Source organism: Toxotes jaculatrix, chromosome 18, assembly GCF_017976425.1.
Source record: "Toxotes jaculatrix isolate fToxJac2 chromosome 18, fToxJac2.pri, whole genome shotgun sequence".
Lineage (NCBI taxonomy): Eukaryota > Metazoa > Chordata > Actinopteri > Toxotidae > Toxotes > Toxotes jaculatrix.
In genome coordinates, this window is record NC_054411.1 from 10,365,044 (window position 1) to 10,392,336 (window position 27,293).

General features: G+C 42.9%; 1 protein-coding gene across 2 annotated transcripts in view; it reads left to right on the forward strand.

The window, feature by feature from the left end:
* The window catches only part of prkar1b (protein kinase, cAMP-dependent, regulatory, type I, beta), a 58,747-nt gene that overhangs the window by 14,187 nt on the left and 17,267 nt on the right, over positions 1-27,293 (forward strand). For both annotated transcript variants that reach the window (XM_041063560.1, XM_041063561.1), the window contains exons 3-6: positions 848-1,018; positions 4,267-4,358; positions 22,270-22,331; positions 25,502-25,548. In XM_041063560.1, coding sequence (XP_040919494.1) covers positions 848-1,018; positions 4,267-4,358; positions 22,270-22,331; positions 25,502-25,548 — 372 coding nt within the window. The remainder of the gene's footprint in view (positions 1-847; positions 1,019-4,266; positions 4,359-22,269; positions 22,332-25,501; positions 25,549-27,293) is intronic.

A 27,293-nucleotide genomic window follows, 5' to 3' on the forward strand; every position in this document is an offset into this window, starting at 1 on the left:
ATGTGTGGTGGTGAATAGTGCTGCTTTCTCAATCCACACTGTGCTGTTAGACACACTAAGGCACTCAAATAAAGAAATAAACACACAGTGCCAGCAGGTGGACACAGACACACACCAGCCATTGTTAGTTCTACATGTAGACCGTGAACTGGACACTGGCTACCTTTCCACAAACTGTTATCCCATTGCCCTTGTCTCCCATAAAAACGAACCTACAGTGTTTTATTGTGTACTTATGCTAATGTCTTTATCAATTTGCAATCAATAATTCATCACCTGCAGTGTTCAGCTGTTGAAACAACAGCTAGGCAGAGGCATCCTGTCTCCTCTTTGATGTCTTTATTCCTGGTTGTTCATTATCCGGAGAGGAGAAGAGTACCTGGTAAAGCCTTCTTCTCTCTGCATGCTAAGGCCTGATGATATGAATATTTAATAGTTTTCACTCCATACCATGGCAGGCAGATGTCCAGACAGCGTGCGGTCAGGGCTTGGGCATGTCCACTGTGCTTTCTCTCAGCTCTGTTCTGTTATGTTATCTGACCTGGTTAAGAATCCACATGATGCTTGATGTTAGACAGGGTGTTTGAAGAGGTTTGTCAGCCCTTCTTCATGTGATCATTTGTGAGGTAAAAGAATAACAGATCAGATGATCTTGTTTGTCCTGCCTGAAGATACAATACAGTACAGTAGTTGCGTCTGTTTTCCCCACTTTCATATTATTTGTCCAAGAAGGATGCTGTTTTTATAGACGATCTACCTGTATTTTTTTAACCACTGAAAACATTTTTCTGTCTCTCACTCCATTCTTGTCCCTGTACCAATCTTGTCTGTCCTCTTGTTTTTACAGGAAGAATGCAAGCAAATCATGGCACGTCAGAAGTCTAATAGCCAGTCCGATTCACATGATGATGAGGTTTCTCCCCCACCACCCAACCCGGTGGTCAAGGCCAGACGCCGCAGGGGAGGGGTCAGCGCCGAGGTCTACACTGAAGAGGACGCTGTCAGCTACGTACGCAAGGTTAGTCCTGGAAGACAGATGCATAAGCAAACTGTGCACAGATATACACAGGTATATGTATTCAGTGCATGCACGTGCTTGAACGTACAAACTCATCAACATGAATACAGATACATCCAGTAAATACATGTTATCTACTATAGCACAGATAAATTCATATGCTGCTCTAACACAAAGTTGTTTATTATTTATTTTTTAGTAGTTAAATCAATTTTGATAAAAATATACAACAAAAATAGATGAATATGTAACATTTTTAAATATAATCTGCTTTGAACAAAAACATCACGCATTGAGGTTGTTTGTTGTTTACTTGTTAGAGCTGTTGTTCTGTTGACACCCACCTAGGAGCACAAATGTAGACACATTAATTGGAACAACGTGATGAAGGGAAGGGAGATAAGCTGTGTAAATTTATGACAGCAGTTAATGAACAGACTTGGACACTCCAGTGAATTTATTTACCTCGATTTACACAGTTCGTGAGTCAGCAGTTGAACTGATGTTCAGCACAGATGCTGAGATATGACTCTGTGATAGTAGATTGACTGTGATAGACTCCTACTCAGGTTTTTGCAGTTGGTTGACATCTTAGTCATGAGAGAGATGTGCTGAACAGAGCAACCGTTTTTATTTAAGCCTCTTTCGGTACGTCTACATTCAGTTAACAATTATTTTCATAATCAATTGATCGAGTAATTATTTAGTCTATAATACAGGGGAAATCTAGCTGGAAAAATTGGGTCTTTCTAATCCCTTAGCCTGATTTCAGAAACTGTTTTTCTCGTAATCGTGTTGTTTAATAAATCAGGTTATTGTAGAAAGCTGTGCACATACGTACATGCACTGCCTGACTTTAAACACACACAGAGAAAATTAAGACTGGTTTTATTTATACTTGCTGTTGAGACAGCAAGATATTTAGCTGAGAGATGAAGGGGAGAGAAGCTAGAATCATTTCTTTTCTATAGTGACTTCGTGTTTTCTTATTGTGGACTGCAAGGCTGTTTGAGTCATCTTGCAACCTGTTGCGTCCATTCCATAATTTAATGGAGCTACAGGAAAGGTTGCTCTCTTGCCAGAAACTATAACTCACCTTTACACATACATACATACACACGCTCATACAAACACACACACCCTAGTCACTATATAATTACCGTGCTCATTCAATTGTAATTAACTTGACACGCCGTTAATTGCCTGGTAATGACATAACGGCATGAAGCCCCGTCACCATGCTGTAATCACATGGCCATTGAAGCATGCAGTGTGTGTGTGTGTCAGGTGGGTGCACACACCCACATGCACTTGTGTTTATGGCTCTGAGATCTCTACCAGACGCTGCAGTCATGTCTCGTGGCAACAAGCCTGCCTCCGTCTCCAGCCTCGTTTTCTTCACTGTCCCTTGCTATCTCACGGGCTGACACACAGACAGACATCCCCACACATATGCGACAACTCACACATGCAACGGCTCACGCAGCAAAGAAAGTAATGCATGTGTTTATCCAACACAACAGACCATCAGAGAAAAGTAAATTTAAATTGAATTAGGGACATGAAAGCAAATAATTGCTTCAGTATGGGAGAGGATTTCTTCTGGCCATTGATGTACACTGAGGTAACAGACACACATAAATGCAGAGCCTATGCGCTGACATCTTCCTACATCATCAATTCCATTAATGACTCCACTGTGAAAGTCAACAGCTGTTTTAAGCAAACACAATCGATTAGCTAACCCCGCTCGGCAGATTAAAAAAAGCTTTCCTGTAAAGTGCTATGAGTCTTAACAAATTGTGAGGCCTGTCAGTCAGACCAGGAGACCACATTAACAGAATGAGTTGCTGGGCTGGCATCAGATTGATGGGAAATAGTGTGGACACCCTCTTGACAAGGTGGGAACAAAATGGACATTGAGTCAGATATTTCCTCCAACCTTAATGTGCTCTTGTCACATTAAATGTGGAGCTTTGGGATTTCCATGCATGTGTCACAGTTAACATCATGCTGTATGTAATGCTGTTGAAAAATAATATGGGTATTGTAGATGGAGGCAAATTAGCTTGTCACTAGCCTGACTTCACTTTTACTTTTCTTACTTTACAATTGAAATCACATGAACTTAATTTGATTGCCTTCCTCCCATAACTGCTTGTAGGCGTATTGTTAAATCATTAGAAATCCATCTTTTCCCATGTGGCTTTACCCCATCTTTTTTTTTCCCAGTTTGCGAGAGGCTAAAGATATCTTAACATTACCACGACAATTTTGAAAGGACAGACCCTGAAACATAATTTTGAGTGATTTAAAGCTGGTTACAAGCTGGTAACAAGCTGAGTGGTCTGACATTTAATGACCTCTTTGGTGACAGTACTGGAGCTGGATCTTGTGGAGGATGATTAGGGTGCTGACCTAAAATCTGAATCTGAAAATTACTTCCACCACTGATCCTCTCTGGGTGTCTGTGCCTTCCTCTAACTCACTTTCCAGGCTAGACCAGCCTTTTTCTCTTTCTGCCCACTGTGTAGCCAGGCCTGAGTAGTGCACAAAGATAAATAATTTGGTACTTTTTATTTTAAATATGATGTGGTTGTGTGTGCATCTGTGCGCATGTTGCACACAGCGCTGCGTGGTTGTCTTCATGTGGAGACATCTGTTGGTTTAACGTAATTACAGCCTACCCCCTCCTCTCCACCACCACCAGAGACAAAACACATGCACACATACATGCACACACACACACACAAACTTCAGTTATTGTGCAGTAAGAAGTGTTTAGCCTTCTTACTCTTTCCCCTTTTCTGTTTCTGTTGCTTTTTGCCTTTCTCACCCCATGGTAAAAAGAGCTTCTCATCTAGGATTCCTCTTTATAAATACGGACTTCTGCAGCTTTGTTGTGGCTACAGACTTTGCCATTCCCTCATGAACACACACACCACAGAGTCTGGGACATGAAAATGCATGTTTTATGAATGAGTTCAGGCCTCTTGTGAATTTTTAAGGGCTGTGTGACATTTTGAGTGTAATCCCTGAACAGATGGGCTTTCCCAAAAATACACAGACACATGTGTGGGATATTCCTTTCAGAGTTTGCCAATACACTGCTCTTTAATTACTCAATTTAGTCTGCTTTTGAAGTCAGGGCTATTATGTGTTTGTGCTAGTTTGTTTCATGTGTCCACCTGCACAGTGTTGTTGCAGTCCACTTTACTGTAATGGATATTACTGCTTTGTCTACACAGGTGATCCCAAAAGACTACAAGACCATGACCGCCTTGGCCAAGGCCATCTCCAAGAATGTGCTGTTTGCTCACCTGGACGACAATGAGAGAAGGTACAGAACCTTTGTGACCCCGCTGACTTCTTTAATAGGTTTGCACAACATCCACTGTGATGCCAGCAGTCCAAATGTGTGCGTGGACTATGAGTGCATGTTTGTAAGCTTATAAAATATAAAACAGGCCATTGTTCCGGTTGAGTTTATTGCCCTTGTGGCCACTGTGTGCCAGTGTTGCCTGCTTTGGGAGCATCTCAAGTCTGCAGAGACACTAACAGAGAGATAAGGAGGGGTTAACGTGGACAGATGTGGCAGAAGAGGAGTGGGATGCAGCAAAGGGTGGGTAAGGGGGCAACTGGATGTGTCTGTATGTTGTATTGTGTTTTGTTGTTGGATGTTATGGTAACCTATGTGTATCATGTTGTGGGTGGCGGTACACCGATACATTGCTCAGACATCAGCGATTCTCCATAGTCATCTCTGAGAGAGAGAGGGATGCCAAGTCTCTTCTATCCCCTTTTCTCGCCATCTGCTCCTATTCATTGTTCTTTCACATTCCTCCTCTCTCCATCCTTCCATCTGTCCCAGATCTCCACTGATGGCTGGGTCTGGCTCTGACAGGGAAGGGGGTGTTGTGGGAAAGGCTCTCAGGTGGCTGGTGGTCCCGCCCGCCAGCCGGAATAGTGTTTCATTGGCGGGGAGAATCCATTATGCCCCATGGAGAGTAAAACACCGGAGCTTTCCTGTTGGCTAAAGCCTCCACGGACCAAACCCAAAACACACTCTTTCCAGTCTTTCGTCAGCTGACAATTTACCGTGCTCCCTTGGCACAGGCAAGCAGGCCTCTGATTGCACGTCAGTGCCTCTGAAGCAGCCCTGAGAGCAGTGCAACATGTGATAGGTCCGGACAGTCTGAAAACCACGTACTTGGGTGGCTGATGTGGAAGATCAGAGTAACACCACAAAAATATGTGGCAGTAGACCGTAAACCATCAGGTTTTAATGTACTCAAGGCTGTTTGGCATGCGAAGCTATGTCATGGTGGCGTCGTCAGCCCATGAAACCATGCATGATGTAGAATTTATTCGACTGGCTGTCATGTTTGCTGTCTCGCTACACACAGCTAGCATCATCCATTAATGCTGTGCACACAAGAATTCGTTGTTGTGGGAATTGTGGGTGAACATGCAGTTAGTAGAGCTGAAGGCTCTCAGCTAGTGAAAATCTTGTCTGATTTGCTAGATTGTGCAGGGACATGGCAGCTAGTTGGCTTTGCCTTCTTCCTCTAACTCTATTCCTTTCTCTGTTGCTCTCTCAGCTTCCCTCCCTCTCTTCTGTTCTTCCTCAATCTTCACCTCCAGCTGATGATGCTGGATGGCTGGCTGCTTGGCTGGCTGGTGGCTTGGTCGCAGTGCGGTTATGTTGCGGTTGTCGCGCCTGGAGCCCCTACAGACAGAAGTATATTGATGTATGGCAAATGTGGTCCTCCAGCATTAATGAAAAACTGCACACAGCAGCCAGCTGGCCTTTGCACATGGCTTAGTTGCTGCAGAGTACACTGCATGCGCTCATTGGTAAGGTTTGGCCTGAGAAACTTTGCCTGAGAAATGGTGTGTATGATTTTTGCTCTTCCTGAAATGTTGTACTTATTGGTAATATACAATACTAGTGTATAGTATACCCCTGTTACTACTGGCAGCACAACAGAAAATGAAGCCAAACGCAGCTTTAGAGTAAAAATTTTTCCTTGTTGATGCCTTCTGTCATTGGCATTGATGAAGTCACGGCATGGAGTACATTGGCTTCTTTAGATGTGCCAGAACTGTCAAGGACTGACGCACATTAGCAGATGGAGTCTAACTGCCCAGTCCTCTCTCTATGCATCTCACTCCCTCTCTCTTTCTTGCTCTTCTCTCTCTCTCTCTCTCTCTCTCTCTCTCTCTCTCTCTCTCTCTCTCTCTCTCTCTCTCTCTCTCTCTCTCTCTCTCTCTCTCTCTCTCTCTCTCTCTCTCTCTCTCTCTGCAAACAGCTGGCCATTTGGGTTATCAGATGTTTTTGCACATGAAGTCTCATTGGGAGGAGAGGTAGTGACAGCTGATTGTTGCTCCTTGACATCTGGAAGATGGGTCAGTGCATGCATCGTGGCAGATAGTTGCATGAAGACGGACTAGTTTCTCTTGACTGCTAGCTGGCATTGGATTTTTCTTTTTTTTGTAATTTTGTTCATTGATTGGCTCAAAACATTCATAAAATGCATATTTTTGTTTGAAGGCTGTGTGTGAGAAAGGAAGAGGAAAACCCCAAAGAGATGATAGCTGTGTGTGTGTGTGTATGTGTAAAGGAAACATCTTGTGTGATTAGTCACTCACCAGTTATGTAAGCTGAACACCACACGATTTGTTCCCCCATTAGCACTATATTATGCTATCATCCCCTTCAGTAATGGGCACAATTGAAAACAATGAAGCCCTCTTTGTTTCCCCTTCTCTCTCCAATGCTCTCTTTTTCCTCTCATCAGTTTTTTCTTTGTAACCCTGTTTTTGTCCTTATTGCCTTATCCTCTCTCAGCCTGTCTCTCGTTCATAATCTATCTCATCTTCTTAAGTTACTTATCTGCCTTTCTAGGAATCCAGGGAGACTGTAGCAGTGCATTTTTACTGAGCTCAATAACACTTGTCAACAAAGCTGCTTTTTCTTTAACTCTGATTCTCTCTTTTTTTTCCTCCTAAAAAGATTTAGTTCCTGCAGCAGTTGTGCATTGTGCAGTGTTCGAGGGTGTCTGTATGCAGTTTTATTTTACAGCACAATCCAATATCATAATTTAATATATGATATTCGAAATGTGTCACGGTTTATATCTGCCAGTATGAACAACTGGACCACCACAGAGTCAGATGTACAAATTTCAAAATGTAAAACATTACACTAGGCATAGTCGGTATCCATATATCATGCCAGTCCTCGGCCTGTTCTAAGATGGTATATAATAATAAATGGCAAGTGTTGATCATTTGTGACTTTATTTTCATACTTGGTGTACATATGCACACAGCTGGCAATGCAGCATTGAGAGGGTTTCCAGTAATTTCTTGGTAGGTTTATTTAAATCCCTGTTGCGACAGGTCTAGAGGATGGACCCATCATATGCATCTCTGCTGCCTGTCTGTGTAAGTAAGACAATCAACTGCTTTTTAGTTTGACACTTGAAAAACAATATCAAACAGTAAACAGTAGTTCTCGTGAAGATTAAAAGGCCAGAGTTGTGGAGAGGTTCAGAGAAGAGAACAACAGTATGTTAGCCCCTGTACTGTGTTTATTCAAAGGTGAGCAAACATACTCTATGCACACATGCATAATCAGGCATATAAATACCACCATCACTACAAAGGATGACAGGGATTACATTATCATGAATGAGATGTACACACACACACACACGCACAAGTACATTCTCAAGTATGCATGTCAGACTTTGTTCCCAGTGCGTCTGTTCCAGCTGGGAGCGTGGAGTCTTTGATTAACACACCATTCCATATGTCAAACTTTATGGCCTCAAAGTTTTTGAGCTCCACCAGCCGTGTGTATGTGTGTGTAGTCCATCTGTCCTCAGCTGCTTGGAAGTGAAACCTTAACACGTTTTGCCTTCCAGATTTCAGTGAAACCCTGTTTTTGTTATTGAAAGTCAGTTTTTTCAAACGTTTGGCAAGCTGTAGAGGTTACGGGAATAAAGACGTCAAAGCACATACTTGTACTAATATAATATAGGGTTATCCATCAAGACACATAAATTTACCCTTTATGCATTGCATTAGTTCACATACAGTAAAAAGGGAAGTTATGAATATTGTGTTTTGCTAATAAAAAAACAAAAACCACGAGGGAATGAACACATACTGCATACTGTACCGTCAGGGGCCAGTATCTGTGTGTGTGTTTATCTCTTTGACCTTGGCTGGACTCTTAACTGACGTCTGAACCTCTGCCATGGTGGGGCTCCCAGCGGGCCGCTGGGTGGACCTTCCTATTCGCTGCCCATTAACTGGCATGATGACCTCATTATGATATGCCCACACAAACAGACACACAAGCACAAAAGATAAGCTGGGAACAGGTGTTTGATTTCATATTGTGCTGAGCCTGCTAACACCCAAATCAGCCTGCAAAACACCTGTCTCAATACTGTAACCGTACAGTAGTTATCATATCGACTGAAACTATTATCTAACCATCTGGATGTCTGATTATTCTGTTTTGGTTTCAGCTAACTTACAGCACTTAGATGATAGTTTGTAGATTAAAGGCTTTGATAAGAAGGGTCAGGTCATTCTCTTTTGCACCAATTTAGATATCTGGCCTGAGCCAAATTGTTAAGTTTTCAAGTTTTGTGTGTATATGCATGTGCACATCTACATGCACATATAGCCTGTTTGTCCAGGTGCTCCCTCAGATGAGATTTTCTTTCCTATCTCCCCACCACTTCCCCCTGTTAAATGCTCATTGAGCACCAGTCTTGTAATATGGTCAACAGTAGTTTTATCGCCTGTTTAAACACACATTCTTACAGTTCCTGCTGTAATAGCATTTCTTATCTGACTTCCTACTGAAGTGATACGAAAATGAGAGTTCTGATAGCAGTGGGCCATGTATGTGTTAACAGTTTTTGTGCACACCTGGATAAATGACCTTCATGATCTCCCACTTTCATATGTGTGAGTGCACCAATGGAGAGAAAGCAGCAAGGAACAGACACAGGAGCAATTCTTTGAGGTCACACTCACTGAAAGATTAATTACAGAAGAAAAGACCTCTGGGAAATCTGTCAGAGGTGCGTTTATTTTTCCCTTGACACAAACAAAACACTCACAAATAGACACACATACTCTCATCAGGTTGTATTTTCCTGTCCGCCTGCATTAGTCTGGTGCCGTCATACCACAAAACACTCTCCTGGGGACCATACAGACACAAGGAGCCCTGCTCTCTGCATAACCACATAAGTAGTCCGACAGGCATGGGGAAACCCTGCTTATCCCATTCCTTGAGCTATCTTCGCAGAGTTTGCAATATTCTAAAATAACATTGCCATCTGGAAAGAGGAGTTGTTAAATCTTTTCAGATCAGGACACAATTGTAAATCACGCAAGTACAGGACTTCATCTTTGATATGTACACAACCTAAACCTCAAAAACTAGAAAATACTCTAAAGTGCACTCACTGTTTTTTATTCCATGAGAAGCACAATCAATGTAACAAAAGTTTTTTTCAGCGAAGGACTCAGTGAAATTTCCCAGCTTGGGATGAATAAAGTATTTCTATTCTATTCCATTCTATAGGAGAAAGGGATTGTAAAGAGGTGGTGCTTACTGCATCCTGCCTGCTTTAATCCTCTAATTAACAAGCAGAGTAATGAGTTGATGAAGTGACCGATTAGTTGACCTCTGACCTCTAAACTCTGACCTCTACACCTTCCCCACTAGCCCCTGCTGATGGACAAGGAACATCTTTAGTGTACTGGCACTCTTTTTCTGTGTGTGGTGCTTGAAGAGGTGCAAAAACAATAACAAATAAATCAGCGAGTGACAGAAAACTTAAATAAACAAACAGCAGTGAAGGGAAAGACTCTAAATTTGCCCGAGAAAGATCTGTGTCATGTTCCAGCGGAAGTTTATTTAAGGCCTGTGTGAAGGAACAAGACAACAAAGAGTATGCAGTGTGAGATAGTGTGCAGCGTAGCCATATCAGATGAACGCGGCTCTCATCGTCGTATCTGATAACCCGCTCATTTGAATCGGGCTCCATATCAATAGATGTGAGCCTCAGGCTCTGTGTTCCAGTGAACGGGTTCATATTTGAAACGGATATGCTGTTTCTAATGTGAACAGTACAGGCAGTGGGAGTTTTGGTCAAAAATGCCGCCACACACTACCTACATCGAATTTCCCATGGACACAGTGACACTCAGCGTGTGTTGCTACCATAAAGCAGCCCCTAGGGGGTGTTTGTCCCACACACAGATAATACAGATATTAACTATGGCTTGAGTCGTGTGTGTACATATTCTCTCTAAGATAATTGTGTTCCTGTGGGCATACACACTTGCACACTTGTGTTTTGTGACTCCCCCCCTACAGACTGTCCTTCCTGGCAGCATATTGAGCAGGGGAAACAGGATGTAGTGGTACTGAATAGCAGCATGGATGGCTGTTTGTGAGTCTTCTCCCACCCGAATCTCCTTTTCTCATGTTTTTAGGATGACTACTGGGAAACACTACTGGTGTGTGTCGGCTTTACGGTTATTTGTGTGTCTTTTCTCGTCATTGAGATGTCCTGTTTCTCTTGTGTGTTCAGGTGGAAGAGTTGTGAGGATGTTTGACTGCATCTATGATTTGTATTTTATGGTGGGCTATGCAGTAACAGCAGCCTGCAGCATGAACAAATTAGCAGGTTTCTGCTTTGTGTTGTTTAGTCTGTTTGTTTGCGGTTGTGTTTGTATTTCCTGTCTTACGGATTCCCTCATTGACCCTCTGTGTGTTCTCATCCCTGTCCTTCCTGAGAGCCTGGTGGTCCTCTTTTCCCCTTTTCAGAATTCACTACTTTTCTCTCTCTCTCTTTCCCTTCCTGTCTTTCTCCCTCTCTCAGTCATGCAGGCTCATTCACATCTACATCCACAGTCACATCCAGTCCCTCCCCCACATTCATGTGTAGTCTTCTCTCTCTGTCCTCCCGCATGGCTTTGTGCTTCTGCCACAATGCCAGGGGCCAGGCGATGAGGTCACTCTCCACAGGAGAGCTGCAGGCCTGACTGAACCTCGACCATCCCCACCACCATCCACCACCCAGAGGACTAACGGGCCAACAATCCCACCTCCCCCAGCTCATCACGTCTTCGCCTCAGCTCAGCCAACTTCACCTTTACTCCCAAGAAAACGACAGGGCACACACACACACAAACATATCATTTGTAGGAAGTTCATATCATGCATGCTTGCAAGTCAGTCCAGATAAACACATTCATACGTGCATGTCAACGAGCGCACACATGTATGCAAACACATAGTTACACATGCACACAGAAAGCTGGAAACTTTTGTCCTCTCTCATACCCTCTGCTGTGTTTCAACCTGTCCCCTGCTGCCTTTTCCGCCCCCTGTCATCTTTCTCCATCGTTTCCCTCCATCCATTTCTCCATCCAGTTCTTCATGAAGTAATGAGTCATGTAGTAGTGTCAGTGTTTGGAGTCCTGTTAGAACTCTGTATCCCTCCAAAATGTACCCCAGAGTCTGTGCAGGACAGTTTTCCAGCTAACTATGATTCATCCCTGCCTTTTCAGCTGCTTATACCATCAGCGTGAGATTGTGTGTGAGTGTCTGTGTACATTTGCGTGTGTGGGCATGTGTCTCCTTTTGTGCACTTGTGTGCAGAAGTCTTTTTGTGTATGTGTGCGCAGGTACATGTGTAGAAGATGTTTAACTGATGCACATGAATGATTAAAAAAAAGTGGTGTGTAAATGTGTGCTTCTGTACATGTATGCATGCACAGTGCATGCGAATGTTTGTCTTGAAGTAAACAGGAAAAGGGAGAGAAACTGGCCTCTGTTTTGGATCTGAACAGCAGTTGGATCTAATGTCCACAGTGGGAGAAGTAATGAATAACCTCAATCTCTCCCAACAAAATGTCTCTCAAAAATACTTTGCTGAAAAAGTCAAGAGGAACAAGTGCAATTAAAGAGAGAAAGAGTATTAAAAATTATTTTGAACACTTTGAAGCTGAAACACCTGTGTGTGTGTGTGTGTGTGTGTGTGTGTCCAGTGATATATGGGTAAGGTGGGACTTGGGGGCATTTGTGATCGTGGACAGTGTCACGTTTCGTTTCGTGTGAATGAGTATGTGGGGTAAATGTGCGAGCATGACAGTGACTTTCTAACCAGTGTTTGCCCCTGCTGTGAGGACATGATGTTCCTGCAGCCCTTCAGTGCCTTTATAGCTGAGCCAAGCCCAGAGTACAACCCACACACTGACCACCACACATTAGCTGAGGACAGAGCAGCCCAGTGCCCTATAAAATAGCCTGGGTTGGCCCATGGCCTCCTATTGTATACATCCCGTCTGCTTTGTCTATGCTACTGTGATAGGTTCCAGTGCACAGGCACAGACAACAGTCTTGTTATAGCGTGTTAATTCTCCCATGACCTCCTCATTGGTTTGTTGGTGTCACTCTGGTTGAGTTTCTTTAGAGTAGAGGCACTCAGCCCATTTTCAGCTTTGATAAGCTTCAATAAATGACGTCTCATGGAGTTTGTGTTGTAGATTTTAGGCCCTCATACAGACACTATGCACTTCTTTTTTCATAAATTAAGTGTCTTTGCAAACAAAGGAAGCAGCTTTTTTCACCTGTGTGGGTGAACTTCTCAGATAAAAATGCCCCAGACCTCATTTCTGTGAATTGTTTTAATCTTGAAACATATATTCAGCCATCTTCGAGGTGTTTGAACAGTTTGAGGATCTAAAACAGGAGCACACGACATATCTGAAAAGCTCTTACAGGCACAAAGAAAATACAGAATAGGTATATTTACTGCTGACTGAAGCTGGTACTTTCAGTTCTGAGTAAGGAAATTTTGACTCTCATTGTATCCAGACTGGAGCGCTTCTAGCAAGTCATGTGTTGGTGTTAAAGTTAAATGAGGTTTCCAGTTAGCCAGTTGCTAACATTAGGCCATTCCATGGTGTTAGCACATTATTCACATGGTGCTAGTTGGTTGCTCAACACTGTCCAGGTCTGCAGGCTGTGTGTCTGATGAAGCTGTCTGTTTACAGCAGGGACAGCCTTACGTCAGTCAGATGTCAGCTATTGAATGTCAACTATTTCTCTCCCCTCCATGCACCCAGTGCACCTATTACCTCACTGCCCAGAGTGCTAGTTGATGAGGTTTATACACACACACACACACACACACACACACACACGGTGTACAGTTTTAGCCTTTAGCAGTTCTACAGGGGATACTTCCTCCTTCACTTCTCTCCATCTAGTCGATCTCAATTTTCGCATCTATGTCAATGTGTTTGAGTGTGCACGTATAATGTTCCATGTTGTGTAAACACCTCTCGGGTTTAGACCCCAACAAAGGACAATTTGTGTCCCGATCTGCTTCTCAAATGCTTATCTTGTTCTAGTGCTTGTCTTCTTCGAGGTGGGAATGAGGAGAGGAGGGGAGGGGAGGGGAGGGTGGTGGAGAGAGGAAAGGAAAAGACATGCCCGGGGGACAGCGGCATGTCTTGTGATGTTCAGCGACGTGTCAGGATGTGTGTTTGTGTGTGTGAAAGAGAGAGAGGCGTAACTATTGGCACCTGTTTCACAATATATGGGCTTATTTAATCTGTATACAATATATTTGTGTGTATTTGGTAGATTTACTCCTTTTCTATCTCTGCAGGATGTCTCCCTCTCTTTCTCTCTGCCTGTCTCTTTCCTTCATTCCAGTGACACATCCCCTGTAGACACATCAGAGAGGTAGAGGCTTAGTCGTGTCAGCGCCTGATTCAACCTGACCCTTTTTCTCTCTAAGTGGAGGAAGAGCTCGCTTTTTCCTGCCCTGGGGCAACAAACAAAGGAGACAGTGAGCATTAGGAAAGTGTGAAAATGCACAAGTACTGAAAATGTGCTCTAGAGGGACCACATAGGGAAAACGAGTTAAAGTAAGCAGAGGAAAAAAAAGTTTTAGTGAAGTTAATCGACAGCACAGCAGCATAATCACTATACGGAGAAAGTAAGGGAGAGGAAAGAAGGGGAGAGGCAGCAGGGTTGGACATGTTTGTGATATTTTTAGGCTGACATCATGGCTGCATCAGCAGGTGGTGTGTGTTGGATCATCAGGTAGGCCTGTAAAACAGCCTTGTCACACTTAATGCACACAGTAGTCTGAACAGAGGGGAGCAGGGAACCTCTGTCCTTGTCACCAGAAGGCCAGCAGTGTAGTCTGAGATTTAGCTGTATGTGTGAGTCAGACTTTATTTTTATCCCTTTTCCTTTCCAGCGTGATACAGGAGAGAAGGAGGAAATACACTTGGTATAGAGCCACAAGTTTCTTGCAACCTTAGCCAACTGTAAGGTGTTACTGGTACTTTGCCTGGAAAATAATTCAGCTTCTCTCTTCAGTAACATATAAATAATCCTATTATTGTGAACATCAAGGGGTTCTGATGCAGCATATATTTACTATCAACATACTGTTAAAATCTGATGTTTGTTCTTCGCCATGTAACACATCATCACTTCTCCTCACATCCTCCTATCAACCGCTCCCTGTCTCTCACGCTTTTCCCCTTCAGACTGCTCCTTTCTTCCACTGCCATGCAACTCTGCCTCTCACCTCCCTGATGCCAACGTGGATGCGTATATGTGCGTCGATGTTCCAAGTAGTAGTCACAGCAGAGGAATGAGATTGTACGATCTGCAGATCATTATCATTGCCACTGTTAAAACTGTTGGAAATGGTTGTAAAATTGCTTTTTTTTAAAGCTTGTATATGTGAGTGTGTATGTTTATGTGTTTGTTTGTACAAGCGAGTGTGAGCAGAGTGTTCCTTAAGCTCGATCTGGTGGAAGGCCTAAGCTGTCTGGTATTCACTGAATCAGCTGGCCGCTTCTCAACAGAGCTGTAATATTCTCAATGAAATCACTCTCTTTCTCTTTATATTTTACTGTCTGTCTCTGTTTCTACTTTTCCTCACTTCCAAGCCTTCCTACCGCCATGCCAGCGACACAACAGGGTGAGGAAAGCACTGGTACTGCAGTAGGTTCTGGGCATGGGGAGGAGGTGATAAGGCCGGTTTGCCCTCTCATGAAGTTGGCATTGGCAGGCTAGCAGGGTCCAAGGTGCCAGTGCTGGTTCAGTGGTTGTTCAGCCTGATATTTTATCTGAGGGCTACTGCTTCAATTAGGCTCAAAGGTTTCAGGAAAGCTACTGTGTCAGTTAGTCCTTTCTCCAGATTGGCCATCCCTCCCTGCAAGATGTTTTTTTTCAGTCACTGAGGCTGTTTGTTTTTGTTGCAAACACAGCTGTAAAGTATATTTTCCAGCTCCTTTAGATACAGCATTAGTGTAGCTTCAGTTTACTATGGAGCAGTCATAGCAGGGATAGTTAGACAGCTCGGTGCTCCCCTTCATCCTGCTGCATTTAATTGGATAAATGTACCATTTCCTCAGCTGCCTCTGACCTTTGAGTCTGATTTTCAAAGTGGGAAAAGATGGTAGCTGTTTTAGGAATATAGACTTTCCACCAGAGTCTGTTTCTGAATAAATTGAGCTGAGAAACAGAAAAATGCTTCATTTTATATCAACAACATCAACTGCAGTGTAAATATTTGTTAATGAGGCTTGTGAGGTGGCGAGTCAAATCATCAGCTACATTCCCCATAGTTTGCTGACTGGTCCGATATGTATCTGACCTGGATGAATCAGTTCCCCAGACATCTCTAAGAAAAACAATGAGCTTGCAAGGTGTAGTCTGGCTCTGCAGGGTTAGAAAATGATGCATCACTGTTTTAAAGCGTAAAAATACATATTGGACCAAGCAGACCCTGCAGTTTTCTTTTAATGATCCGTGTCATCCAGCCATGTGCAATGTGAGATTGGACATGGGCAAAACTAAGGAAAAATATGCACCTAACCACTGCACTTGTGATCTTTCAGATGGATAGGAATTGGAAATCAGACATTTTTTTTCCTCAGGTGGTCTGATCATTGCAGGACATATAAATAACACTGTTTCCTTCAGCAGGTTTTGCCAGCAGTGTATAGGTCACACAGATCACCAGTATAAATGCACCAGCCCTCAGGTGCTTCGGTCCCGCAGTGCACATATATTTAGACACACGTCTACACTTTGAGGCAACAGGATGCATCCAGGTTTACACCCCTTATAAACCCACCAGGGCCAGGTGTGAAGGTTTAACACAGTGTGCTCCCTGCCCTCTGTTGGTTTTAAATACAACTTCCAACATTTAATCACACAGCTCACACTCTAAGTGGACCTCTTTAGACCTCCACGTATGCAAGCGTTAGCTCCCATTAGATCTTTGAGACGAAAATATCAGAGTGCTCTTAAATTCTATTAAGGATTTAAAAAGTCTTCAGTGTGCAATAGCCCATTGTAAAATAAAAGAACGCTAAGTGTGTTTTGGTGCTTATGATGTTTATCTGACCTGGAGTTTTAGAGCCCAGAGGACTACATCCAAAGGTAGACTGGGGAAGGGCCAGTTGAGTTTTAGAAAAGTGAGGGTTCTCCTTTTCCTCGCCTGGCCTTGTCTCTCCTCCCACATTGTTGACCATCTCTAAGTGGTCATTGCCACCAGCCGTAAACTGTTATGTCCACCTGTAAACCTTCAGGACCACCTCTGTGCTGCATGGCTGCCTGTGCACTCTGTATAGTCCAGTTAGCATCAGCACAGACAAAGAGAAGTATTTTGTAAAATCATGATGTGTGATTGCTGTCGGAAGTGATTTGCAGTATAACCCAGAAACATGCCAAGATGTGCTTAACCAACCATTAAACCATAAAATCTAAAAACCTAAAATAATTAAAATCTAAAAACCTAAAATAATTAAATTACTATACAAGTTCATACGGCATGCATGTTGCCCAGTTCTATTAATTACGGTGACCATGGCAGTTTTAAAAGTGGTTGTGATTTGGTGGTCAGAAGACATCTTTGTGGTGTTTCTTGACCAAGTACGACTCAACACACACTGCGTTGGGCTTTCCTTGTAGTTTGGACATCGATGTGAAGAAATGGGCAGCAGCTGACATGGCCCGGTCCCTCCGTTTTCCACCGGGCCTCCAGGGAGAGACACGGCGCGTGCCAAGAGCTTTCATGTCATAAATATCCTCCCTGAACGCTTCAGTGCTTTATAATTATACCTCTTTCATCTCCCCCCATATTCCTCTCTCTCACTCACACCCTCATACTACTGCCTATTGTCAGCGGTGTGTGTCTGTCTCCATGAGAGTGGATCCGTGTGTTTACAGGCTTAAATGTATGTACAGTACTGGTTTATGTAATTTGTGGGTTTCCAAAAAAAAAACTTTCATTGTATTCACAGTAACAGAGCTCAGTGGGGTGAGTTGGTTGTTCCATGTGAGTAACTTTGGCTGCTTGTGCTCAACTTTAAACTCTGGACATTAAACTGTACACCACTTAGTCAGCCTCATAAAGCTGTTTTCCAGCTTACTGTGATATACCCATAATGAGTCACACAACAGGCTAGTAAAGAATTGTTCCTCCATCATCAGTGAAAATCTAATTTATGTTTGAATTTTTGTGAGTTTGCTCTTGCTTTACACGTTGTGCTGACTAATCACAACTCTTCACTTGGCCACCAAATAAAACCGCTGCTGTAGTATTTGTTATTCATAGCAACCTGCTGCTTTATTTAAAGTTGTTGAGAATGTGTTCAGTGCATCTCTGCAGTTCTCCAAGAGCTTTTAATTCTTGGTGCCCTTCAGTAAATATGCAGCATTAATTGTGTTCATCATTCCTATTCACTGAGGTGTTGGGGAGCCCCAGCTGGCAGGGTTCCTGAAAACATATCAGCGACATTTTTGTCACTGATATGTTTAAGGGATGACCCCCCCCCCCTTTTTTTTAACCTCCCACAAGTGTATATTTGCATATGATTCCCAGTTCTTTGGTTCGTTTTGTTCTACTGCATCTATTGGAAGGTCAGAGTTGTGCATTGTTAGAATGATCACAATGTCAGCCTGTGGGGGCGGCCTTTGTTAGCCTACAAAACTTAAATATATTACATAAATGGAATTGCGTTGACTTGCAAAACAAAGACTATTGTTCTGATTTGCCAGAATCAGCAATCTGAATTACTATCAACTGTGGTAGTGAAAATTAATCCTTCAAGCACTTACGGCATGAATACTGTGCCAGCCAAACCAGTGGCACATCGCTGCCAAGCCAAGACACAGCTCGAAGAGCTGGGAAGTTCCCATTTGCGGTGCAGTTGTTGATTATTTTGGTTATTGCAAAACCTCTTCCACCCAGACGGACTGAGCATTCTGGATGGCTTCCCCATGAAGGACTTGTGTAACTCAACATTCTGCGGCCCATTAAGAAACACAAAGACATGGCGGCACGCCGCTCTGTGAAAGAGCCCTTTGGTGTTAATGGCATAATGGCAGTGCTGTGTGTTGAGGTAGTAATGTAAGAGATAAGGCGTCTGCTGCTGAACAAATAAACAGCTGTGTTGTAGGAGAGATTAAGAAGAAGGAGGGAAGAGGTGAGAGAGAGACACTGTCAGTGCCAACCAGGAAGAACAACAAGCAATCCAGCTCCAACAAGCAGGCCTGATTTTATTTCATTAATGACTGAAATCCCCCAAGCTAACCACTTTTTTTATGGGTGTTTGAGAACAATAATAGCCTGTTGCTGCGTTGTTGTGTGTATGTGTGTTAGAGAGAGTGAAGGAGCACGTAAATTTTTCCTGTCATCCCCACAAAACACGCACATACATGCATGTATACGCACTCTCTTAATTTGAGCCAGCTACATTTTAGAGAGGCTTAGTTAATCTGACTTGCAGTTGTATCCATGTTGGTGTTAATTCTACCCATGACTGCATCTTTTGGCTTCGTCCGTTCCTCCTTTGAACATAAAACTGCTGCTTCACCGCCAAGATAGTGACTCTGATTATTACAGAGGTGCCATTATCTCTAGCTGCTACTTCTGCAACAAATGAACACTGCGGGCTAGGTACTGTCTACGTGATGTCATCTGGACGGAGACTGTGTGTGCACAATGGCATCGATCGTAAGGATTTCAAATAAGATCAGAAAGATGTCAGAAAGGATGGTATGAAAGTAATTAACAACTGGGTATTTACATGGATGAATTTTCTTGCATGCATGTGTGCCACTGAGTGTGTGTGTGTGAAGGCACGCACACATGTGTTTCAGGGAAGTATCTTCACATATCTCAACCATGACAGAAGCTTTGTCTGCCTCCCTAGGGTGGAGGTGAACTTCCTAGCCCCCTCAGAGTCTACAGGGTCTCTCTGTCTCTTTCCCTCTTTCTGTCTGTCTCTGTTCGAACAGCACATCCATTGTTAGGGAGGGGGGCTCTGCCTTTTCATAAGGTCAGAGGGGCTACAGGTAGCGGAAAGGACAAGATTAATCACTTCATCTGGGTCAGGCAGGGAGGGGGCGATAGACCGGGAGATGGGAGAAATAGGTGGGGCAGGGAGAGAATTAGAGGGAAGAAAGGGGTAATTGAGAGGGGAGAGGAAGAGAAAAAGTGATCGTGAGCAGACAGGGAGGAAGCTGGGGATGAAGAAATGGAAAGAGAGACAGGTAGAAACGAGGGGAAGTAATTACCTGCATAAGTGTCTTTGTTGTGCTCACCGATGCATTCAGCGAGAGGCAGGGCATGGAAGAGAGAGGTGGTCAAGGGTAATTACCTAAACACAGGTTTGTTTGCCTTTGATCCTCTCACCATGACTGTGTAGCTCAGTCTTGAACATCCTACTAGCTGTGTGATACATCATCATCATCAGTGCCGTCATCATGACCATTACCAAAGGGCACATATCAAAATACAGCTTTACCAGTTAGATGGCACTGAAATATATTTTGTCCCAAAGAAGATATGATTTTAACATCCTTCATAAAGATGAATGACTTTGTCATGTTGGTTGCCCCTGTTGAACTTCATATTTAGCCAAGGCGATGATTTTCATAAAACACAGAATATTACTTATACGTGACCTGAAACCCACTCTGCTGCTCTGATGCACCCTGAATAAACAGGCTCCATGCCGAGTGCAGGTGGTCACAGATGTGAGGAGAGTTGAGGGCACTCCTGCAGATGTTGCAATGACTAATCACCATCAAAGAGTTTGAGTTTGTGTGTCACATGAGACTGCCAGTATGTGTGTTTTCATCACGAATGCCTGTGCTTAAATATATTGTTGCTCTTGCAAGTGCGAGTGTGTTGACATGCAGCCGTGCCACGTGTATATCGTGGATGTTGGATTGTACAACGCTGATTCCAAACAAGTTGGGACACTGTGTAAAAAAAAATAAAAAATAAAAACACAATGCAATGATTTGCAAAAAATCTGGACTGCAGGCAGGCCACTGGTATCTTCATAAATGTTCAAGAGAAGTCAGTTTCACCCGAGCAGTTTTTCACAAACTGGTGAACCTCTCCCAATGGTCGCTTGCGAACGAATCATGATACTGTCCTGACCTGTTACCAGTTAACCTGTTTACCTGTGGAATGTTCCAAACAGGTGTTTGCACTATTTTTGTAATCAGGGTTGTATAAGTGAGTGTATGTGTGCATCTTTTAGCTCGTGCTTGTACACTTCAAAGAGTGAGTGTGGTTTTTTTTTTTATACGTGTGTGTGTGTGTGTGTGTGTGTCCTTGAGGACATGTGAGTCAGTGGCCAGCTGCATTGCACAGGACCTACCTGTGGGTGAAGCTGGCCCGAATCCACCTTCTTAAGTCTGCTTTTTATTCAGTGTCACGTAAACAAATACCAGCAGGGTCTGTTCACTTCCAAACTACTCAATAACAGCCTCAGATCTCTCCCCAACATCTGTTGACCTGCAGTTTTTTTTTTTGTTTTTTTTTTTTACCACAGAGCTTTCAGTAAAGCAACACTTTTTGGTTTGTAGTGTGCAGCAAGGTGGGTTTGGCTGTGTAACCCTTTTCATTTCTTAAGTGCTGAGCAGTCTAGTCCACTGTCATGAGCACAGACATATTCAACACCCACACGTTATTTTGTACAAACCTGCGTGTTTTCATAGGCAATATATGCTCAGACGCTGACAGCCTGGCTCAAATACACACATTCAGTGACACAGACAACCAAGAACGTGCTTAAACTTGCCCCAAATTCACTCAGCAGGTCTTTGATATGCCTGACCCTCTTATATTGGTTTTTCTATATTTCTGTATAAGACGAGTGGTATGCAACTGATTAGATAGATAAATATACCTCGAAGGTGTGAGACGGGCAGAGAGGAGAGGAAGGATACTGAGTTTTCTCTTGTCCCAACACATCCCAGCAGTGGAGCTTTAATCTGCTGAGGCTTCATGCATTTAAACAGCCCGATTAGGAACAGTCTAACAGGCGCTTTCCCTGCTGGGCTGAAACAGACATTAAGTGCTTAGGCACAGCCATCATTTTGTTTGTTTTCTCAGCACTTCTTTTAGAAGATACACACAGTGATACAGGCTTTGATCGTGTTCTGTAACAACACAGAGTCATGTTAAAGCCTATACGCCATACTAATACGATGTAAATATGCAGGGAAAGTGGCTGTAGCTTTGTAATGCTGATTTATCTGATGAAAATATTCTCTTAGTTTTAGTACTTTCATTTAGCAAAACTCACAAAGTTCTGTCTAAACACCAGTAGTAATGTATAAATAATGATGATTCCTTTGTCAAACAAAGGATAGTGACAATAATACATTATGGACCTTATGCTTTTGAACCTGGTTATGAACCAAACTGCAGCAGATTTGTTGGACTGAATTGTATATGTTCTCATTGTTTGTTCCTTATGATGGTTTTAACTGAGGATAGTGGGTGTTTGGCTGGATGTGGATGATGATGATGATGGAGAAATCAGTTGTGTACACATTCAGGTGGGTGTGTTTGTGCAAATTTGTGTGTATGTGTTGGGGTCATCCAGAGTTCTCAGGCCTGTCTCTTTGGCTGATAGAATGGACACAGTGATGATGGCTGCCCTGTCTTATCCATCATACCATTTTTCCGTGGAGCAAACTCTTGTGTGCGTGTAACACTTGTGTATTAAAGTGAGTAAACAATTCAGAAGAATTGTGGGGTATCGTATCCTAACCGCAGGTATGTTGGTAATAACCATGTTCTCCTTCTCTCTTTCCTTCTCCCTTCTTCCTCTTCTCTCCTTGTCTTTTTCCTCCCCAGTGACATATTTGATGCCATGTTCCCGGTCACTCACATTGCAGGAGAAACAGTCATCCAGCAAGGTATGTTTAAATGTTAACTGAAAATAGGTGAGATGGTGCCATAACATGCAATAAATTACTGGTAGTTTTGCTTAGGGGAAAAAAAGCCAAAAACTATTAACCATAATCGCATAGTCATAGACTAAATAAAGTGGTAGGTGCCAAATAGCTAGCATCTAAAGTGAATTACCTGCTTAATAGTAACATTGATGATAGATGTTGAAATAGATATTGAAGATATTAAAGGTACCTTAGAACATATATGATCCACTCAACCACTTTAGTGGAAAGGAAAGAATTAAGTTTCTGTTCTCACTGATTAACTTCAATGGCTTTGTCTCAGACAATGCATGTATTGCATTGCCACCAAGACTCACGTTCACTTTATCCTGTTACACCCTTGTTTCCCCCCCTTTTCCTCTTTGCCTCACTCTCGCATTCCCTCAGTCTGCACCAGATGTCAGGTCCCTCTCCTTTACCTAACCACAGATGTCAAAGCCTTCACTCTAGACATCCCTGGACTTTGAAGGAACACAGAGCTTAGCACAACCAGACTGTATTTTTCCAGTGCCCCCCACTCAAACTCCTATCAAACGCAGACACAGGCACGTCTAACCACATATTTAAAACACAGAAAACACACATTCTCACAGACAAATGCCCACTTTCAGATAATACTATGTTCTCACCCGCACAAAATCATAGAGGCTACACTTGTAGAGAATGCCTTCCAAACACACTCACATGAATGTTAAGTGAAGGAAGACTGTCAGTGCTTGGACACACACTCGCTCAGTCACTCCCACCCACTCTAAGTCAGCAGCCAGGAGTATATCAGGCCTAATTTGGTGATAATAAGTCTGGCTAACGGGGCCCCCAGCCCCAGACAACCCATTGTTATATACGTTATATAGTACGAGTATGGTATATAGTATATACAGCGCTGATGTCATTCCTAATGTCTGGACTACTGTACAGCTTCAAGAAACCACCCGTGCTACTGGCCCATCACACACTGTTTAGACACAGCTAGGAGTTATTGACTTTGAGACCTGAATGGTATTTAAACAAAGGAAGAATTTACTCTATCATAACATGCAAAATTGAGTATATTGGTATTTTCATTGTAATCTGTTGTCTAATGTAATATATCAAGTTATTTTCATTGTTGTTTGTTTCATTGTTTTTTCATTGTTTCCCGTTCAGTCATATGCAACTGATTCTGTGGTAAAAGGAAAAGTTTATGGATGATTCCAAACTTGAAATATCAAATTCCAACAGGAAATAGATGCACAAGCATTTTGGATTCCAAACACCTTAGAGGCTGAGGATGTAACCCATGTTTTGCTTTTGAGCAAAGCCAAAGAACCTTAACAGTGCGTACAACAATTATCTTAAAACAAGGCCACACTGAGTACACCAGCCTGTACGTGTTTGTGTGTGTGTGTGTTCGTGTGTCTATGTGTTTGTGCACACTCTGGTCAAATATTTGCCTGCACTCTCAGGCACAGGGGGTTTAGAAGGGTGCAAAACAAAGGCATGAGAACCAAAGTGATAAAAGACAGGAAGAGTTGAAGAGAGGAGAGACAGAGCGAGAGGGAATTGAAAGAGAGATAGATGAGATGAAAGAGAGAGAGGCAGAGACAGTGAGAGGCAGATAGCGGAGGGCCAGGTTGCAGCAGGTTTGTGTGTGTGTGTGTGTGTGTGTGTGTGTGTGTGTGTGTGTGTGTGTGTGTGTGTGTGTGTGTGTCTAGGGTCTCCTCGAAAAGACCATCAGACAGACAAGGAGCGTTTTGTGTGACAAATAGAGCTATATGATTAACGAGCTCTCTCCACTCAATATTAATTAGCCGTGTGAACTCCTGTGAACTTTACACACAGGGCACTCCCAGCCTTTCAACTCTTCAGGTGAACATTCACACAAGGACACGTACACACACATACACGATCATACACACCCTCGCTTGGTACCTATGAAGTACACACACATCCATACTTGTGTGATGTATATTCATGCATCATTACCCACTTGAACCTGTGAATAGAGTTGCATTTATATCTTATTGTAAGACGTAGCTGCAGGGAGACCTTCGGAGTGCTCATTTATGTGGCTGTCAGTCCTTTTTAATAATTTCCCCCTTAGCCCTATGTAACGGATAGCATAATTAAAGGAACACTTTGCCATTTTTCAGCCTTATCTCCAGACTAGATGCTTTTAGTGGACGTCAACCCACAAGATCCAATGGCTCGCTTCAAGGGTTAGGGTTCACTGTGAGAGCACCGTACGCTCCCATCAGTGACACAACAGGGATCCAGTCAGAAAACCAGAAAACATTTTGAGTTGCAAGCCTAGCAATTATAGTAGATACCCATCAATTAGTGGTATCTGTTATAGCAAGTGAGAGATTAGGAAATAGTGTGAATTGGATATAGCAATATAGATCATTCTAATGTATTCTTACAGAAATTGTAGCCATAGTTTCTGTATTTTAGAATAAACGTAACTGACATCTGTAGTTGTATACACCACAAATCTCTATGTACTTTACTGAGGTGTTGAAGTTCTACATGCTCAGGCATCTCTGTTTCAGAGTTTCCACTATTAAGCCACAGAAGCAGCAGTAATAAACTCTACTGTTGCTGCAACTTTCTGCTGGCGAGGACCCTGTTTCGCAAAGATAATGGCAGGCCCCAGTGAAATGTGCATTCTGGAGGAGGCAGCGGCATCTTTGACACTAGGCCTGCCCTGAGGCTTTTATAGGCCTCCAGTTTATAAAGACCTGAAGAGAAATGATCAAAAGAGGAGAAATTCAACATCGTATCTTTCTCTTAAGGAGAAGGGATACAGTTTGACAAATATAGAGAGGGGAGTGTGAGAAAATGTGTATCTGAGTGTCTTAATGTGTAGGTTTCAGATACTCAAACCCCAACAAGTTCCTGACTTATTATTGCCCTCCACAGAAAGCAGTGGGCCCGACTGTTTGATGGACAATTTTAATCTCTTAATGCACAGAGTTGTTCTCCACTTTGGTTTAATGGTTTAAAAATCCACCTTTGAGAACTTAAGCAGGAGGTGGAAGTCAGCTGAAGAGTAAGCTTTCCTGTTGGTTCAAAGCCAGGTATTTTTCCTGATTTTTTTTTTTTTCTTCTGTCTCACAAACCCCTGTTTCTTGTCTTCTCTCCCCCTCCAGGCGATGAAGGAGATAACTTCTATGTGATTGACCAAGGTGAAGTGGACGTAAGTGGCCAACATGGAGACACAAGCACTCATTCATTCATTCTCGTTCATTCTCTCTTTAGACTAGTTTCTCTCATTATCATTGAAACTGATTAAACCACACCATTCCATATAAAATATTAGCATTTATTCACCTGTTGAGAAGAGTAGGCCATAAGGATTGTGACATAGTGGGAAAACCCAGCCTTCTCCACTCATATTCCAACAATGTTTCTCCCTAACAATGGACAGGTTGTATTGGATTGCCCCCATGTTTTGTTATCCTCAAAGTTCGGTTCCATTCTGATGACAATCTGAACATGGCTCTATAGAATCCAGGGCTCTGTGAAGGCAGCCAAACTGAGAACGTCTTTTGTCTTAGCAAGCCTGACACAGAGCGATAGAGTTAAGTGGAGAGATAAAACAGGAGCTGACGGAAAGTCAAACAGGAAGTGACCTTATCGGCTTACAGCGGTGAGCACAGAGACAGAGAGTAAGAGGAGAGAAGCAGGTTGGCAAGCTTGGCTGAGCATGCCAATATAGTCGGCCTACCTGAGATGAAGAGAGTTGGAAGTGTATAAATACTGCCAGAAGAGATGGTGCCTTGATAGACAAAACCAACTCTTATAAAACATTGCATTGTTTCATGCAATGTCTTATCAAATGTGATTAGATAAGTTATGAGGCTCATTTCTAGTTTTGTTGTGTGCATTGATAGTTTTCTACAGAAAGGTAATCGTGTGAACATCCAATCTTAAGTTCAGGCCAAATTCAAGACAGGAAATTCAGTGGGAAAAAAAATGCATATCCACAAACTTAATTGTAATTATTTATTGGACTGAACAGGCAACGTTTCGACCCTACCTGGTCCACTTCAGGACAGATGAAACATTGCCCGTTTAGTCTTTTCAGTTTGGGTGCTACAATCTGCACATATTCTCTGCTTTTCCTTTCCATGATTGTTTTTTTCCTCTTTGCCTGTGTAAGGTAGTCTTATGCAACATCTGATATTCAGTGTATGATAATCTCACAATAGAGGCTTTTTAATGGAAAACACTGTTTTTGTTTTCCCTACTAATCTTACACTCTGTGGCTCATCTCTTTTCAGCAAGTTAGTGTGTTAAAACCACTTGGTCTAGTGGGGTGTGAGGAACAGCTTTCTTTTAACCACAAGTTGATCCTTACAACTCTCTCTAAGCTGTGTAATCTTAATTCAGCCTGTAACGTGGGTAAATTTTGTTGCTTCCAGTTGCAACATTCAGATGTTTGTACTCTCTTTCTTACTTCTTGCATAAAACTGTCTCTATCCCAGCTTTATATTAGATCCACTATTGCTGTGGTGCTCAGTCCCACAGCTCCAACATCACTTTCTGTCTTTATTTTCTCCTATAATGTGTTGAACTGGAGGTCTGCTCCGGACTCTCTATGTCTGCCACTGCTGAATCTTAGGCATCCATTCCCATACCCAGGACCCAGTCAGATCAGTCTGCACCCAAGCTGGGTGAAAACCCCTATCATCTGCCTCAATTCTATCCAAACCCCATGCTCATCTGTGTCTCCCTCACCTCACCCCACCATGCACCCTTCCATCTCTGCAGACAGCTGCTGCCTCCAACTGAAGTTATTAAAGTGTGAAGATGTCTCTCATTAGACAGGGGTGTAAATCTGCCGGCTTCCCATAAACTGCCTGAAAGCTGACAACCACTCTCACTGATGTAAACACCCCTCCATGTCTGCACACAAATGTATTCTGGGTGCACCAGAAA